General features: G+C 54.0%; 2 protein-coding genes across 2 annotated transcripts in view; both read left to right on the top strand.

Moving 5' to 3' along the window:
* Positions 1-2585, top strand: part of ITGA5 (integrin subunit alpha 5) — a gene marked incomplete at its 5' end in the record, with an annotated part of 23674 nt that extends 21089 nt beyond the window's left edge. The window contains 2 exon segments of the mRNA XM_006169129.3: positions 498-620; positions 1530-2585. Coding sequence (XP_006169191.2) covers positions 498-620; positions 1530-1613 — 207 coding nt within the window.
* A 1326-nt stretch (positions 2586-3911) lies between these two features.
* The window catches only part of ZNF385A (zinc finger protein 385A), a gene marked incomplete at its 3' end in the record, with an annotated part of 24787 nt that continues 10003 nt past the window's right edge, over positions 3912-18695 (top strand). Inside the window, 7 exon segments of the mRNA XM_014584386.1 lie at positions 3912-3933; positions 4068-4127; positions 6604-6799; positions 6965-6978; positions 12105-12224; positions 13302-13328; positions 13331-13428. Coding sequence (XP_014439872.1) covers positions 3912-3933; positions 4068-4127; positions 6604-6799; positions 6965-6978; positions 12105-12224; positions 13302-13328; positions 13331-13428 — 537 coding nt within the window.

The following is an 18695-nucleotide window of genomic DNA, read 5'->3' as shown; positions in this document are numbered from 1 at the left end:
TGTTTCAGAGAAGCCGGGGGGGGGGGGGGACAAGGTGATGATCAAGCTAAGACAGGAACTAACCAGACTAATCATTCTAATCATTCGAGAAAGGAATGTTCTGAAGAGGGAATCGCAGATGTGAAGACTAAAAAGTACGAGACAATGCTGCACTTTTTGGGAATGTAAATTTTTTTAAAGAAGTATTTATTGATTTTTATTTATTCAGTCATTTACTTTAATTTGACCAGAGAGAGACATGATGGGGGGGGGGGGAGAGAGTGAGAAAGTAAGCCATCAGGTCCAGGACTTGAACCGTGGTCAGCCATGTGAGAGCGTCCAGCACCTTGATCACCACTCCATGTGCTGGCCCCATGGCGATGTAAACTTAAGCTCAGAATGGAGTTAGCTCTAATAAGAGGCAGGGGGTGGGTCTAGATCCAGTGACAAATAGGGGCCAAGCATAGGGGAAGAGGAATTTCTGGGTTCTCAGTGACCATACCCCCTTTGCTCCTCAGGTGGCCACAGCCGTACAGTGGACCAAGGCGGAAGGCAGTCAAGGTGTCCCCCTGTGGATCATTATCCTAGCCATCCTCTTTGGCCTCCTGCTCTTGGGTCTGCTCATCTACATCCTCTACAAGGTCAGCCACATCCTGCCTATGACTTGGCCACTGTCTCGTCAGGCTCTGCCTTTGACTCAGCACAGGCCCAAGTCCTCCTCCAAATCAGTTCTCCAGCTATGCTCTTCCACTTCTGTCCTGGCTACATGCATCCCATTCTGATCCCTCCTACAGGAGCCCGCCTTTCATTCTACAGCCTCTGGTTTAGAAAGAGTCCTCTGGACTCAAGATGAGTTTCCCTATATTTGCAAAAGCAGAGCAATCTGTAGATGGTAAATGTATGGCATTTGTGCTATCACTTTCTCAAAAAACCCATGGCAGCCATGACTAATTGCTCATCTCCTAGAAGTGATTCATGGCCTCAAGAGGCAGCCACAGGCTGGCTCCATAGCCTGCTGGTTAAGGTAAGCTGGGCCTCACATGCTCAACTGCAACTGGAGTCCTGGCTCCAGCGGCTTGAAAAACATTCCAGGCACATATGCATGTGTGCTCCAAATCTCAGCAGGCTGAGAAATGGAGGAGAAGGGATTGTAGTGCGATCATGCCCCATGGTGGGGGTGTGCTTTCTCACTCTCCCTGTGTCTCTGGTGACCACATGTGCCCTCTAGCAATTAAAAGAGAGAGAGAGAGACAACCGCTACTAGGCAATCAGACTTGGCTCTTAAGTTCAAACCTTGCCATTCTTGGTTTAAGAGGAGTCATTTTTATGGCACTGGGGAAAGATACTCAACCACCCATATCAAACCACTCCTAATTTTAGCCCTCCTCAGCTCATTGGACCTCTTGAAGTCTTAGCTTGAATTCAGAAGTTACTTTTGTAAAACAGGAATGTTGGAGGCACCAGAGTCCTCTTCATTCCCTTTTAGAACAAGGGCCAGGGAGAAACAGAAACTAGAATACCTAAACTCTCTTTCCTTTCCCTTTCACCAGCTCGGATTCTTCAAACGCTCCCTCCCATATGGCACGGCCATGGAGAAAGCTCAGCTCAAGCCTCCAGCCACATCTGATGCCTGAGTCTTCTTGATCCCAGACTCCCAATCCTGAAGACCCAGTCCCCCACCATCTGTCTATGACAGAGAGGGGACTGAGTGCTTTTTGAAGGTGCTGAGGGCCAGGGAGATGCTCCTCTCCCCAGCCCAGAGACATACTTGAAGGGCCAGAGCCGGGGGGTGAGAAGCTGGGGATCCCTCCCCCCCATGCACTGTGAAGGACCCTCGTTTACACATGCCCTCTTCATGGATGGGGGAACTCAGATCCAAGGACAGAGGCCCCAAAATGCAGCTTTTGCATTTTGGAGAGAGTTTCCTGAAGACAACTGGGAACTAAGGAATCTACTGGCATTTCTTTGGTTCAGACACCACAAGGACTTCCTGTCTAGTTCCAACCTGCAAAGCTCCGTCCTTAGCCCTGCCAGAAGCCCCCAGCAAAGAACCTGAAACCTGGGGAGTGAGACCTGGCAGCTCTGGACATCCCCCACCCTGGTGGGCCAACAAGGAACACTAACTGTGGATGGTGCCCCAGGACCAGCTCAGGACAGATCCCAAACAAGGATCAGTGCTGGCCCAGAACCCAGCTCCAAGGGGAAGTAGAACTCAGATGGGGTTCTGAGGCCTGGGGTTGATCTGGAACTCAGACTCTGACATTGGTAACCCAATCCAGCCAGATCCAGGACTACATTTGGGCCTGTTCCAGACCCGGATCTATAGGCCCAGTTCACCCTCAGCTTGGGAGAAGTCAGGAATTGCCCAGGATCCTGATGGCAACAGATCTGGAACCTCAGGCTGGCCAGATACAGGCCCTCCGAGTCCCCCAGAGAAAGAGGAGCCCACTGCCCTGGGCCTACAGGATTTGGGTTCTGCCCGCCAGCTGCACTGACGCTGCCCCTCCTCTCCCCACCCAGCCCTCCCGTCACCTCGGCCCCAGACACCCAGGACTTATTTAAACTCTGTTGCAAGTGCAATAAACCCAACCCAGTGCCCTCACTGACCAGAGCTGGAATCTGTCCTCCTGCCCCGCGCTTTTCAAACCCATCTAGAATCGGCCGAATTGGTAGGAAGGAGATGCCTGTGTCTCTCACAGCTTCTTACCATTGGGAGCCAGGAATATGACCCCAAGCAACTGTGAAGCTAGTTTCTAGGGTCCCTTATTTTAGGTAAAAGAGTTGATGAAAGGGAAGAAAGGAAGGCTTGATTCTTCAGCCCCTCACCCAAACTCTAGAGATCTGGTCCCCAACACCCCTAAGTGAGAAGGGAAGGAACCACTTCTCTTTGGGTTCGAGGACTAGAGAATGCAGAGATCGAAGTCGAAGGTTAGGGAAGATGGTCCAGAAGACTCACCTGGACTTCCCCAAATCAGAATGAGTTGAGGAAAAAGCCGTGGAACTAAATTGGAAGAAAAACACTGCCAGTTAGGTTGTTTTTGTTTTGTTTTGTTTTTTTTCATTGCTACTGTATGCTGACGGGAAAGGGGGTGCTAAATAGTTTATATACATTATCTCATTTTATTTGTGTTCCGTGGAGTAGGTACTCTTAACCCTATTTATACTAGGAGAAACTGAGGCCCAGGGGGCTTATGTTACTTGCCCAAGGTCACAGAGTGAGTGGCAGAGTAGCGTCAAATGCAGACTTATCTATGAAAACCTTCTTTCTTAACCAACCTGTCATATAGTCCAGCTCTTTGAAGAGACCCTATAAAGTAAGATAGTCCCTCCGGGTCTTCTTTTCTCCTCCAGGCCTATCCTAATGTGCAGCAAAAAGGAGAGAAATGGGGTTATTGCAGGCGAAGATGTCCGTGTCCGACTAGGCCAGAATTTAGCCACCAGAGGGCAGCATACCCACAAATTTATAGGAATTTTGGGAAGGGAGGGTATGAGGACTACCTCACCCTCTCCCCATCACACGGAGCTATTTGTATTAACTGCATAGCGGCCTGTTTCACCTCAAAATAGCCCTCTCCTGGAAGTCTGAGCCTGGACCACACTCCAATCTAGGACTTCTTAGAATTCTATACCTCAGGAATGTCTTCCCTGAACCCACAAATGAAGAGGGAATAACAGGGAGGAAGAAACGAGGCAAAGAAGCACCCAGTATTGGCAAGGACGGCTGCCATGGTATAAGATACCCGAAGTTCTCAAGGAAGGAAATCTCATACTTTTGCTACATCAAGAAGAGTCTCTGCTCTTGAGAGAGAGAAGGGGGTGACAGCAAACTCTAGGGGTCACATCTGGCATTTCTTTCACTGTTGTCGGGAGGAAATGAGGAGGGGAAGTAGGCTGTGAGTATGTGGCTGGAGCTATGGGGGTGTCACCGTGTGATGGTTCTGTACTTTCACAAGGGTGACATGGTCTCTCCATGGATGCACATGCAAGGAAGGAATTCCTTGGGCCCAGAAATGCGCAGATGTAATCTAGCACAAGCCACTCTGTCCCTGAGCAATAATTCTCAGATTCTGTTCTGTTCCCTCTCCCAGATCTCTCAGCCCTCCAGAGCAAGTGCGCCTTGAGGACTAGAATGATCCGGAGGAGCAGGGGTAGGGGGAGGCGAGAAGGCCTGAGCCCTATTCTTGTCTCAGTTGACAGAGATGGAGAGAAGGAAGGAAGCCCTAGGAAGTGAAGAGAGTGGCGGGGGAGGGGAGGCAGAGAGGGGAAGGGGGCTCTGAGAGGCAGCTGGCAGGCGGGAAGCTGATCTGGGGGTCTTAAGTTTCTTGACATCAATTAGAGCAGCCGGCCTGGGCTCATTAGTAGCCCGGGGTGCAGGGCTCATCAATAATGAATTCACCCTGCACACTGTCCACCTCCCCCCCAAAGCTGCCTGCAAGGTCACCCCGCCCTCTAGCCAGCTGCCTCCCCTTGGTAAGCTAAGCAACCCTTTTTCTGAGAGCTCTGTAACCCAGAGTCCCTGGGGGCACTGTAAGAAAGTGGACAAGGGCTGGGGGCAAAGGGGTCTCCATCACTGACCAGCCATGCCTGATGCTGACCCTGTTTAGTTCACGCAGGAGAAGAAAGAGTGAGAAGAGGAAAGGAGGATTGGGTCTAAGGAGAAGCAATCTTTGTGATATTGGAGTTGAACGGTGCGGTGGTGGGTGGGATCCAGAGTGAGAAGATTTTTTTTTTTCCTGCCAGAGAGTGAGTGTATGTGCCTGAGAGAGGGAGAGGGAGAAAGCAACCCCAGTTGGGGTATGATCACGCCATAATCCCTTCTCCATTTCTCCATCCTGTTGGGATTTGGGGCACACACACATAGCATGTTTTTCAAGCTACCGAAGCTGGAACTCAGGCAATGCCAGCTCTGTTAACCACTAGGCTCTGAGACTAGCCTAGGAGGACCTCGTCCAATGGACTCAGTGACCTCATCTCCTCTCCCAAGGCCAGACTTGGGCAGCAAAGCCCCACTGCCCTGAGATGTCTGGGGCTCTGAATCAGAACAAGACCAAGGCACCGGCATCCCCAGCATTCTCTTGCCCTTGAACTGGAGCATCTTGGCAGGTGCAGAAACAGATTTTTTAAAAACTTCCCAGATGGGGGCCAGCAGATGGTGTGGTGGTTAAGGTGCTGGATTCACATGTAGCCAACCACAGTTGAAGTCCCAGGCCCGGCAGCTTGAAAATCACGCCAGGCACATCTGTGTGCATGCCCAAAATCCTGAGAGAACAGAAAAGGAAGGGTTGCAGTGTGGCCATCCCTCCTTTCCCCTGAGAGTGTGATATCTCACTTTCCCTCTGTCTCTCTGTCTCTTTATTTATTTGGTATGTGGACTCACCACAGTCAGAGACAGAGGAGAAAGGATTCCCCTCAACAGAGCAGGGAATGCCTCGATCCCTCTTAATTTTCCCAGTCTATCAGGACTTTGAATGTACACACCCATGTTTGGCGTGTTTCTCAAGCTTTTGGGGCCAGGCTCAAACCACAGTTAGCCATGAGAGATCCGGTCGCCCTAACCAGCAGGCCACAGAGATGGCCCTAGATCTTTTCTCTACACCAGATCAACGGGGTGAGGGCAAGAGATTGCTGGGGCCCAGAAGCTGGAACTCCAACTTCTTGCACCTTAACTGGCCATTTAGTCCCCAATTCCCTCCAGAACCCTTCCTGAAGAGTTCCAAGAATCCAGTCCCTTTCTCAGACCCCCTCCTCTCTGCCTCCACCCTCCTAAATCCCAAGAGTTCTAGTTCCCAGCCACACCCCCTTTCCCTCAGGCTGGGGCTGGCCTGAAGCGGACTGCTTGGCATTCTGGGAAATCCGCCTGCCATCCTCCCTCTTAAGGCAGGTACAGACAGGCCCGGGCTACATCTTCCCTAGGCACTTCTCAGACTCCCAGACTCCAGCTGTGCTCACCCGCAGCCCCGTTCCCCGGTCGGCCCTTAGCTCCCTGTGTCCTGCAGGCGCCCCCAGCATTCCCTCAGTTTGCACACTCTGTCCTCCCCTACCTCCACCAAACACCCCCCACCGGTCCTCTTCAATAGAAGCCCACATTAGCAGGGAATGGCCTGGATTTCGGCCCTGGGTAGACGCTCACACATACACACACCCCAATCCAGGTCATCTCCACAAGATCGTGCCTCAGTTCTGGATCTTCTGTCATCGTCCTGCTGTCCTGGCGATCCTGGTTACCTGCTTCTGTTTCCCCTTCCTCGTGTTCACTGATTTCCAGTAGCTTCACTCAGACCTTCCCGGAGGGCCCAGGCATTCACACCCCAGCCAGAGATCAACCTGGGATCTATCTACGACCCTCCATTTCGCCTCCAGGCCCCAACCCCCAGCATATTGTTCCAAAGCCAGAAAAACAAACCAGGACCTAAACATTCTTGCCGCACCTACTTCGGCCCCGCCCCAGCACGTCATTCTGGAGGGGATTCAGGGGTCCCACCAACCCAGTTCCATCCCTCCCAGAGTACTTCGACATACCCCGCCCTGCATCAGCCTAGACCCAGACGTCCCGCCCTCAGCCCTGGCTGGGACCCCAGGCATCTTAGTTTCCTGCTCCTTCTGTCTCTTCGCACGGTCTGGCAGACGTCTTGGCCCCCCAGCCCAGGCTGCAGCGACACCGTAAGCCCCGAGACCAGGGCGGCGAGCAGAGGCGGGAGGAAGCCGGAGAGGCCAGGACGCCCCCTCGCGGAGCCCTCGGCGCCCAGGCCCCCCCTCCCGTCTTCACCTGCTGCGGAGCGACGCGGACCCCCGGGCGCCTGGGTCCCCAGCATGATCCTCGGTGAGTGGGCTCTGCGACTCCAGGCTCCAGGCTCCTGGGTGCCTCTCAGTGGGTCACCCCCCAACCTCCCCGCACCGCGGTGACTGCGGCCGCCCGTCAGCGACCGGTTCCCCCTCCCCCTTCATCTGGCTCCACATCTGGGGTCCCCTCTTCCCTCTCCCCTAGCTGCCGCTCTCCTGGTAATCTAGGGAGCGGCAAAGGGGGAGTCAGCGGAGTGAGACCCCGGCCCCATAATGAGAACATTGCGTATTCATGAGGCTCATGAATATTATATGACAGTCTACGAGAGGCTGGGGGAGGGGGCCGGTCCTGGGCTGCTGGAGTTGGGGGAAAGGGTCTGACCCGTCCCCCCCTGCGTCTTCCCGACCCTTGGCTTAGACACTCCGACATCCTTCTGGGCCCAGGATAAGAGGGAAGGAGGAAGTGGGGGGCGGGAGGGGGGAGATGGTGGGTGTAGCTTCGAGGTGAGTGTGGTGGGAGGTAGGAACCTGAGGGCTAGAGATATGGGGCTGGGGAGAAGAGAGGGTGGGAAACTGTCCATCCCAGGGCTCCTGCGGCTCAGAGCCTGTCTCCGCAGCCATCCTGCCCCAACACGCCGGGACCTGCCCCTTTCTCCCTGCTCAGGCAGTCTGGGCCCTTCCTTCCCGTCTTCCTTCTTCCCCTCCACCCCTGCCTTGGGCCGGGGGCACCAGGAGAGGGAGGGGCGACGGGAGAGTGAGGTGGGGGAGGGGAAGTCCCGCTGGGTTCTGACAGCCCGTCGGCCACAGCCACCCCATCCTCATGACCTACATCGGGAAGGGAGCCCCAGGGTGGGGGAGGAGAGGGCCTAGCCGAGCTCTGGGCTCTGCATCAGCTCCCTACCTTCCGCCCTGCCTGCACAAGAGTCCACAGGCCTACTCTGACCTCTGCCCTCCGCCCTCTGCCCTGGCTAGGCCGGTTCCTTGGGCCTGTTTATGGTGGGAACCTCCACCAGGCCCAGACACCTGTGGTCTCCCTGCCCCACACTGGGGTCTTCTGGTTCCATGCAGGTGCCCGAGGGCTTGAGTGGTTCCTGCCCTCATCCCTCCCCCGGGCCCTCTGCTATTTGTCTACCCAGCAGCAGGGCTTCTTCCTTCCATCATTTGCCCTCCTACCCCATGGACTGACTTCCCACTAGTGGCCTCCCCCCACCCTTCTACCCTCCATCCTTTCTCCTTCCCCGCGTGCCCTCAGTCTCCCTCACCACTCTACGTCTCACCCCTCCTGGCGCTCCTTCCCTCTATGAAATGAATGAGTGAACGAAGGCATGAATGACGGCTGCCTGCTTCCTTCCCAAGAGCATCTCTAGCAGGAGCCGGTATCCCCCTCCCTTCTGTGAGCGCTACCCCCACCCTAGAGTGATTCCCGCCAGCCAGCCCTGTTGGACTCGGCCCCCCAGAGCACAGGCTCCACATTCCTCCAACCTGTGCAATCCATGCACCCTGGTTCCACCCTGGGCACAGGCCCCAGAGGCAGCGTCACGCTCGCTCAGCTCAGGCACGTGCGAGCACCACTTTCCCTGGTCAGCAGGACCTGCAGAGGACATCAGGGAGGGACCTGCTTGAGCCCAACCAAGACCCCGTCACCATCACGGGGAGGATGCCTGAGGCCAAGTTCTCTGAAACTGGTGCCCCAGCCACCAGCTGGACCCTACCACATCTCCCCGGAGGATGGACCCTGTAATTAACCCCGTCCTGTGCCAGGCTCAGAGGGGGAGGGAAAGCCGGTGGGGCCCACACTCCGTAGCCTTCTGTGAGAGGGAGAGAGGGAGGCAACTGCCAGCCAGGGCCCAGGCCCACCCTCAAGGCCCATACCAAGGTTTTCAGGTCTGAATGCTGAGGTCCACTGAGGCCGTGTGCACGGTGACCCTGGAGGAGACCTAAGATGCCCTTGCCTGGTCTGTGAGGTCCAGCTGCCTGCTCAACGCCTAGAATCTGGGCCCCTGGTTAAGGTGGGGGCTGTGCACTCAGGTTCCCGGTGGAGCCTTTCAGTACCATCCTTTTGGAGTCCCTGCAGGGTAAGAGGACGGAGCCACTGGAGGCTTTTCCAGTCGGCTGGGATAGATTTACCAGGGGTCTCCCTGCTCTTCTTTCTGGGCCACCTCTCCCAGAGGCCCCGCCCCTACCCGCATCCAACCTGGGGTTATTAAGGATGATGTTTTGGATAGTTGTTCATAATCATCCCCTTGTCTCTTTCATCTTTGACTTCAAAGCCTTTCCAGTCTTCAGCCTGACTCCTGCCAGGATGGGGGAATCGAGGCAGCCGAGACAGATAGATACATGGGACTCAGTCAAGAAGAAAATACTCAGAGCTTTGAGGCCCCCCAAACCCCCACCTGATTTTAGTCATTTCTAAGGGAGGAGATGGCAAAGGTCTGAAGGGGAAGAGAGGTGGATTAGAGATGAGCTCCTGATTTCTCCCTTGGCTCCAGAGTCAAATTCTCATTTTAAACCAGCGCTAACCTGTGCTTTTCACCACCTTGGGCCCTGACTACTTGCAACCCTAACCCCAATACCACTCTCTGATCTTAATCTCATTCTGGCTCAGTCTTCAGACCAACACTAACCCACAGCCCTACCCTAACACCTTTCCTGGCTCCTGCTCCTACCCAGGCCAGCCACTCCCTGAGCCAGCTCACAGCAGACACTCCTGTTCTTTACCACCGGGCTCTAGGCCCCAGGTCCCATGCAAGGTAGCCAAGAGGCTGGGGCTCTGGACCTAGCGGGAAAGAGAAGAAGGAAAAAGGAAAAGACCAGGTCTCGGTGGAGTGGAGAGGGCCAGATGTGGCTTGGTCTTGGTTAGGGCTGGCAGGAAACCTGAGCAGGATCAAAATGCCAAAGGCTAAGTATAAGTAGGATGTGCATGTGGACAGACAGACATCCATCCAAGGGTCTGCAGGTTCACCCCCCACAGTGTGTTGGCAACTGTCTTTAATAAAGCATTTAGCAAGTCCCCATGGAGCTGGGTGGGGCTCTATCTGCTGGAGGCAATTACTCTAATGAGCTTCCCTCTGGAGTGGCCTGCCCCTGCCAGGCTCCAGCTCCTCCCTGCCCTGCCTGACGTGGGTGGCATGCGTGCATGCGTGTGCGCCCGTGTCCCCCCACACACACACGCGCACTCGTTTGTTCTCTACCTTTCTCCAAACCTGCCTGAAGCCCTCACCTGAAGACAGATGTCAAACACCCCAGGTTTCCTACCTCAGTTCCTTCTTCCTGAGACCTTCCTACATGTAATTCCTGCCTTTCCCCCCTCCCTTTCCCAGCCTACCCAGGAAAGCGTAGTGCCTGAGAGCGCTGTCTCTGAGCCAGACAGACAGGTTCAAATCCTTCACTAGCTGTGTGACCTTGCTCAACTAACTCACCCTCTCTGAGCCAATTGGCATCACCTATAAGACGAGGATTCCTTTATTCAGCAAACGTTTATTGAGTTCTCAGTGTGGCCTGCCAGCACTGTACATGGATCCCTTCAATCCTCTTAAGAACTCTGTGAGGCAGGTACTGGTGTCCTCACTTGGCAGGTGAGAAATGAGACTGAGAGTCCAAGAAACTAGCCAGTCACCCAGCCAGAGAGCAGGGCCACCTTTGCTGGGAGGCTGTGTATGTGAACTGCCCCGCCACAGTAAGCCCTCCAAACGTGGCAACTCATTATTCTCAGAAAGAGGGAGAGGGGCCTGAGATTCGGGTGACATGAAACCAAGAGCCTGTTTCTGCCCGCCCATAAGCTGCCATCTGCCCTGTCCCCACCTCAGGCCTCAGGGTGGAGTGAACTCAGGAACCTGGGAAGGGGACAATGACTCTCCAGTTGCCAGTGCTTCCTCCCCTCGCTCTACCCTCATTTCACCCCTGCCTCCCACTTCCCCCTCTCCTTCCCCCGCCTCCCACCTCCAGGGCTCGCATCAGTGGAAAAGATGAGTTGCCGGCCATAGAGAACAGAGTGGCGGCGGACCCTTTTTTCTCACCCCTCTACCTGTTTTCTGCCACCTCTCCATTGGAGCAAAAATGAGGACTCTGACCCCAGAAAGTGCATGGACTTGCCTTTCCCCTTCCTCCTGAACAAGATGGAAGCCTGTGTTCAGAGCTCTGCTTCAGAGTTACACTGGAGCCCTTGGGGAGTGATGTAGCAGAGAAAGAATTTGCTATAGAGTGCGGCAGATCTTGATTCAAATCCAGCCCCGGTTCTAACAGGCTACGTGACATCAGCCAAGTTTTTAAACTTCACTAAGTCTCAGTTTCCTCGTATGGAACGGAAAAAGTAGTATCAGCTACTTCGTAGAATCAGAGATTAAAACCTCAGAGATTAAATGTGCCAGTGCTGGGAGTTCATTACCTGGCATATAGTGGCTCCTCGAGAAATTGTTTTCTGCTTCTTTTTCAGGAACTCAGCTCTCTCCTCTAAGACGGGTTTGAGGGGTGGGAGCCTAGAGGGTCTGGAGCCAGGGAAAGGGTCAGGGAGCCAAGCCATGGTCTCTGGTGCTCTGGGCAGGAGCAGGGCCAGTGCCAGCGCCAAACCAGCTGTGGGGGGTGCTGGTGCTGGGGACTCTGGGAGCACTCAGGTTTCTCGCACCATTCCTGGTGCCACCCGGGGCTCATTAAGGCTGCCCTGGCCTCGTGTGCCAGGCAGCGAGGAGGGGGGGCACAGAGGGGACAGACCAGGAAGGGGAGATGGTCAAGCTGCCCCGTCAGCCTGTCCCTCTCTCTCCTTTCATCTTTCTCGTTCTCCCCAGCTTCTGTCTTTCTACTTAGGCTCGAGCTCCGCGTCTAGTTCTGTGTCTGTTTTTATGTCATTTCACTCTTCCATCTCTCGATTGTTGTCTGTCCTTTTTTCTCTCTGTGTCTCTGTACCTTTTCTGTTGCTTATTTCTGCCTCCACCACGCTCCCATTCTCGCTCACTTTCTTTGTCCATCAGTCTCTCTTCTCCCACCCCATCCCAACTCTGAAGGTGGCAAAGGAGGACATGGACACAGGCACTCAGGCCCCCGGCCGCTCAAGGACCAAAGCCAAGCATCCTACCTTTCCCCTTAGCCCTTAAAATTCTGGAGCTCAAGCTCCCAGCAGCCCTGACCCCTCTGTGCCTCAAGCACCCTGGCCACCCCATCCTGGCACTGGGTGGAAAAGACAGACCCCTCCAGACCTTTCTGGACCAGCTCCCTGCCCCCAGCTGTGCCTGAGCCCTCCCCACCCCCTCCCTCTCGCCTCAGATTCCCCTAATCCCTGCTCCCCCGCCCTCCCCTCTGCCCCACTTTTCTAGGACTCTGATTGGCTGATTCTACTGACTGGGCTGGGGGAGGGGGCTGGCAAGGGAGGGGGCAGAGGGCAGAACCAAGGGAAGGGGACGCTGTCAGGCCCAGGCCCCTGGGGGGCCAGGGCCAGGCCACTGCCTGGGGGCAGCGGGCACCAGAAACTGAAGGTATGAAAAGGGGCAGTCTCTATTGAAGGGAACAGGAAAGGATCCCAGGGACCCTCTGCCCTGGTAAGGTCAAGGAGGACGGAACCAGACATGCAGCTTCTGGGTTTGCGCTGTTCCTGGGAGCCCCTGTTGTTGGCAGGGGATTGCTGGATAGTGGCAGGGAGCCAGAGCTCCCCACAACTGGTGGACAGCAGGGTTGCAAAGGAAGCTAAGCTAGTGGAAGCCTAGAAGGGTCCTGAGGGCCTCTTTGGAGCCTGGTGTTCCTCCCATGACTGTGGGGGGAGAGGAGAAGCAGGTTTGAGGGGGTAGTTGATTAGCTGGGCTGGGCTTTCGTTTCCCCTTGGGGCAGACCCAGGCATTTCCCCCCCAGAGGCACGTTCCTCCTGCGGAACTGGAGCTGAGCACCCCAGTGAGACAGAGAGGCATGGGGTAGACAGAAAGGTCGGGAAAGGGGGCCCTGAGAAAGGCCCAGGTGGTCCACCTTCCCGAGTAAATGTCACCCACCCACTCCCGAACCCCAGAGATGTCCGCAGCTCATTAAGAATTATAACTGGGATGAGATCCTAACTCCAGGGATCCTGAAAGATTCAGCAGCCCCCTGCAGATCTAGGCCTCAGTATTCCCCTCTGGGCAGTGGAATAAGCACCCCCTTCACTTGGTTCTTCCTGGGGTAATACAAAGCTTTAGGGTCTCCTGGGGAAAAGGAAAAGTGAGGGAGCGGCCTGGGATTGGGGCTCTGAGTTCTGGTGAAAACAACCTTTGAAAGGTCTAGGTTCTTCCTGGGTCTGTAACGCGTCTGAAGGTCTCCGAGGAAGGAGGTCGGAGAAGGGAGAAGTGAAAACCACCTCTACAGGGAAGGCTGTGTCTACACCCTCCCCCAGGCCCACAAGGCACCATGCTCCAGTGCTCCGGAGCCAGCAGGGGAAGTGTACGTGTGCACATACGTGTGCGTGTACGGGGAGGGGGCTCACACTTCTGAGAGAGGGGGCCCTGGCTAGGGAACTAGACCAACGGACTTGGGTGGGATTCCCAAGCTTCAGTCTTCCTGCCCCACAAAATGTTTTCTCTGCCCTTCAGGCAGCCTGAGCCGGGCGGGGCCCCTCCCTCTCCCCCCAGCAGGCAGCCCCCTCTGGACCTCAAGCAGATCCTGCCCTTCCCACTGGAGCCGGCTCCGACCCTGGGCCTCTTCAGCAACTACAGCACCGTGAGTAACGACCAGACCCCTCCTTCCTCAGACCCACCTCTGCCTTCTCCTCCTATCCTATCTCTCCTATGGCCCCATTTCCTTACTTTGAGTCGATGATGAGTATTGTCGGCTATCTGGTATACTACTGACAATAAGACAGCTGCTCCATGTCGAGACCTCGCTCAGAGCCAGACACTGTGCTAAGTGTTCTATATGCATTTTCTCATTTAGTGCCCCAGCGAATTGCCCTATCTAGAGAAGCGCTGAGACTTGGGTTGGTGGTAGTGAGTGCAGGGAGGTGAGGGGGTGCAGGTGCTGAATCCAGAAAGAGAGGAGAAGCAGGAAGATGAGTGTGCCTGTTTTTGAGTCCTAGCTCCCTGGAGCCCACAGGGGGAGTAGATCTGTGGGCTAGGGCTTGGGGGGCTAGATTTTATACAGTAGGAAATAGGGAGCCTCTGCCATTCTGGTGCAGGACAGTAACTTGGTAAGAGCAGTGTCTGAGGAAGTGAATGGGGTAGCTGATGAGAGGGAGCTGAGACTGGAGGAGGTGATTTAGGAGGCTTTCCCAGCAATGTGGGCCTGCAGGGAAGCCTCAAGGGCCAGGCCAGCTGGTGGCAGTGGCCATGTGAGTAGAGGAAGGGAGGGTGGGTGAGGTGTTTCCAAGGAAATATTGACAGGCCATGGCGACCAACTGGTGCCGGGGGCGGGGGCGGGGAAGAGAGGTATGAGTTAAGAATGACTCCAGGGTTCAGGCCTCTGGGACTGGAAAGAAGAAGTCACCACTGACAGAGGCAATGGGGGAGGGTCGGGGAGGAAGCGACTCTGGGATGAGGTTGCTGAACTCACTTGAGGACATTGAGCCAAAGTTGACCAACAGACACTTGGAATCTGAGGTCTGCAACTAAAGCTTTGAGGGAAGCCACCCTTATCCAACTCAAATAATCTCCCATCAAACCCTGTTTAGCCACGAACCATACAGAGCACTCCACTGCACTAGGCCTGCAGATGTTTCTGTATATGAGCTCATTTAATCGTCACAACCCAGCAAGGTAGGCGTCATTATACCTGTCTGACCAGTGGGAAGACAGATAGTAAGGCTCAGAAGGGCTTAGTAGTTTATATAAGTTGGCATGGTTATGTGCCTATGGTATGATTTGAACCCATAGCATCTGATTCCAAATAGAGTTCTCTTTATACCATAGCTGCACCCCTAACTCCTCCCAAACTCCAAAGCAACATTGTCCTTGTAGTTTAAAGTTTACAAAGTGCTTTTCACATCTTGCCCTTTATAGCAACCCTATGGAGTAGCTATTGTTATCATCCTTATTTTACAGATAAGAAAATTGGCTGTTGGGGCCTGCAGGTAGTGTGGTGGTTGGGGCACTGGACTCCCACATATCTGACCATGGTTCGAGTTCCAGACCTAGAAGCTTGCTTTCTCACTCTCCGTTTCCCCCTCTGTCTGTCCCTCTCTGGTCAAAATAAAAATAATAACAAATAGGGACCAGCAGATGGCATAGTGGTCACATCACTGGACTCCCACATGGCTGACCAAGGTTCAAGTCCTGTGCACAAAGTCTTGAAGCTCATGCCAGGCGCTTGTGCATACGTGCCCAAGATTCTGAGAGGAGAATGGAGGAAAAGGGATTGTGATGTGGCCATCTCCCTGGGGGGGTTGGCAGTGATTTCTCACTTTCTGTCTCTCCAGCAATATACTTGCCCTATAGCAAAAATCTCTCTTAAAAAAAATTTGTTTTTGAGAACCAGCAGTTAGCGTAATGGCTATGTCGCTGGATTCCCACGTAGTCAACCGTGGTTCGCGTCCCAGACCCAGTGGCTTAAAACTCACGCCAGGCGCTTGTGCATGTGTGCCCAAGATCCCGAGAGGAGAATGGAGGAGAAGGGATTGCGGCGTGACCATCCCCTCTGGGGGGTGATTTCTCGCTTTCTGTCTCTGTGTCTCTCTCTGTCTGTCTGGCGAGCACATGCGCCCTATAGCGAAAACCTCTCAAAAAAAAATGTTTTAATAATAATAAAAAATAGATTTTTTTTAAGAGGTTTTTGCTATAAGGCATGTGTACTCGCCAGAGAGACAGAGAGACAGAAAACAAGAAATCACCCCTCGGGGGGAGGACCATGCCTCAGTCCCTTCTCCTCCATTCTCCTTTCGGGATCTTGGGCACGCACACACATGAGCTCGGCATGAGTTTAAGCCACTATACCCAGGACTCGAACCTCGGTCAACTACATGGGAGTTCCGCAATGTAGCCATTACACCAACAGCTAGTCCCAATAATAAATAGATTTTTAAAAAGAAAAGGAAATTAGCTGTAAGCATGGCACTGGTCTAGGTACAATGGAGGCATGAAGATAAATATAAAATTGTCCCGTCTTGAAGGACTTTATACTCAGGGAGAGAGACAGACATGTATCCAGCAAAATGGAAGGAAGTCATAAATATTATGACAGAAACGTTAACAAAGATTGAATTAAACAACAACAACAAAATGTTGAGTACCTACTATGTGCCAGACTTTGTGCCTGGTACCAAGGACACAGGACTCCCTGTTCTCGGGGAGCTCGTGGTTTAGCAGGAAATGTAAGACGGTAAGCGAGAGAAGTGCTGTCAGAGGCAGTTAGCTGGTCTGGAGCCCAAGGGGATGTCAAGAAAGACTTGCCGGATGTGGTGATGCTTAAGGACCAACTAGAGTTAAGCAGGAAGAAAGGAAACGAGCAGAGGAAAAGGGGTTTAACTTGGAGCAGGTGACGTATGATTTGGGCTTTGAAGAATTGTTAGTAGGATTTAAAAAGTGACCCAGAGAACATTCCAGACTGGAGCAAAGAACATGAACAAAGGCTAGAAAAGAGCATGTGGCAAAGCGCAGTTGGTAGGGCGTGCCTGACACATAAGGTACAGGGAATGCTTTCTCCTCCCTGAACGCCTTACACTTACCCTCGGGTCTCAGCCACCTTTCACTGGCCCCTTTGATAGCTGAGAAAACACAGACCCAGAGAGGTTACGGGACTTGTCCAAGGTCACGAAGCTACTTAGTCGATTCACGTGGATAATCTAGGGTTTCGGACTCCTGCAGGGGTCATGGCTCTACTGCCTCTAGAGGAGGTATTTAAAGCCGTGAGCACGGATAATCTTGGAGAGTGCAGCAGGGCATTGAACAACACCGATTTTGGCAGGACTGCTCCAAGGTACTGGCTATGTGACATTAGGCAAATTCTTTAGCCATTCCAAACCTCAGTTTTACCAACTATAAAATGGGATGGTGGAGTATCCCCTCACAGGGCTGTGCGTAGTGTTACGTAATCATCATGCCTAGCACGCTAGCACATGACTATTACGTTACTGCTATTACTACTGCTGGGGTTTTTTGCCCCCGGGTTTTTGTTATTTTTGTCATTTGTTTTACCAGAGTAAATGCACAAGACAGAGAGCGAGAAAAAGAACTCCCAACAGGGTCTGTTCAGTCCTCCATCCTGTCAGTCCTGGGTGCTCGTGCACATGGCCAGTCTGTTTATTATTACTATTATTTTTTAAATTTGCTACCAGGCACATGTGCTCACCAAAGAGAGAGAGAAAGTGAGAGAGCAAGTCACTGACCCAAACTTGAACTGCAGTGGGTCATGTGGGAGTCTAGCACCTCAACCCCCATGCCTCTTGCTGGCCCTGGACAGCAGGTTTTTACATCCCTAGGACTAAGATTCAAACCCCGGTGGGCCATGCAGGGATCCAGCTTTCTCTGCACAGTGCTTAACCACTGGGGCCTGCGCAAGTTATCATTATTATTTTTATGTAAGGGAGGAGCAGAGAGAGAAAGGTAGGGTGGCCACGACCTCGGCCTTGGGGGATAAGCAGAATTAAGTAGTGGGAACAGGAGGAGGCTTGAGCAAAGGAAATGGAGGCGCCATTGAAGGAGGTGGGGAGGGAAATTCCTTCCTGTAGAGTTAGAGAAGCCAAGGGACAGAGTGTGGCGGGCTGCATCGATAGTGTCAAATTCTGCAGGGGAATGAGGACTGCAGGAAAGCTGCAGACAGGCCTTTGGAAGTACTGTGCAGCAGTGAAGTACATGGCTTTGGAGTCAGGCTGCTCAGGTTTAAATTCAAATCCCAGTTCAGCCACTTACTAGCTTATGACCTTGGACAAATTATTTAACCTCTTTAAACCTCAGTCCCCTTACCTATAAAATGAAGATGATAATACTACTTATTTCAGACAGTGGTTGTGATGATTAAATTAGATAATCCATGCAAAGAGCTCAGTACAGAAGCTGGCACATTCCAAGGACTCAATCAACATTAGGTGGTTGGTGGCGGTGGCATTACTATTCATGGCACAGTCCCTCCAGCTGTCTCTCCTGCTTGGGTAGCTCCTACCCCTTAGCCCTTCCGCCAGCATCACTGTCCTCTCATTCTCTCTCTCTCACTCCACCGCTTCCCTCTGCCCTTGGATGTCCCTCCTGTCTCTCAAAGTCAGCCTGCCCTGCTTCACTCACCTCTCAGCCCAGGTGGGATGGGAGGGGATACGGCCCAGAGCCCAGAGAGTGGGAATCCCAGGACCTGTTCGGGGAGGGTGGGGTGTCCGGGGAGTGGGCAGCTTTGCCCTCCCACTGCTCGTCCCCAGTGCTGCTCACACTCGACCGCCAGAGGGCAGCAAATGCGCGGAGCGTAGGCTCTTGGAGACCCTGGTTCTCCGAAAGGTGGTGGCCAAAGGGAGGAGGTGGGAAGAGGTTAGGGATGATGTCCCACTTCTGAGGTCGCTTCTGTCCCGGGCGCCCCCATCTCCACTGTTCGAAGAAGTATTGAAGAGCAGGGCCAGATGTCCGTGTGCCTGAGCTCGGTTTCCCGTCCTTAGTGAGGGAAGTGACTAGTAAAAGGTAGCGGCACAGGGACGGTGTGCAGAGGGAACTGGGGAGGGCCGTCTGGGGACTCAGGAGACAGGCGGTGAGCAGAGCGGAGAAGGTGCGGCGGAAGGGGCGAAGAAAGGAGAAATGTGCAAACTAGACAAACAGGGTCCTCGGGAGCACTGGCACGCACATTGGACCCAAGAAGGAGTCTCAGTGGAGGCAGCCGAGGTCATCAAGTCGATGCCCCTGCCGCCGGCCGGAGTGGCCCCCCTCCAGGACAGTCTCTGGCAGGCGTGTCTCAACACCCGCACCCGCTCCTCTCCTCTTTTTGCCGGAGCCCCCTTCATTCCTCTCAAGCTCTCTGTCCCCGCCCCGGTCCTCGGCCCGCCCTCGGCCCCGCCTCGGGGGCGGGCCCCGAACCCGGCGGGC

This window comes from Tupaia chinensis, unplaced genomic scaffold, assembly GCF_000334495.1.
Source record: "Tupaia chinensis unplaced genomic scaffold, TupChi_1.0 Scaffold146740_1, whole genome shotgun sequence".
Lineage (NCBI taxonomy): Eukaryota > Metazoa > Chordata > Mammalia > Scandentia > Tupaiidae > Tupaia > Tupaia belangeri.
The sequence above is the reverse complement of the archived record's forward strand: the minus strand, read 5'-3'. Positions and strand labels throughout refer to the sequence as shown.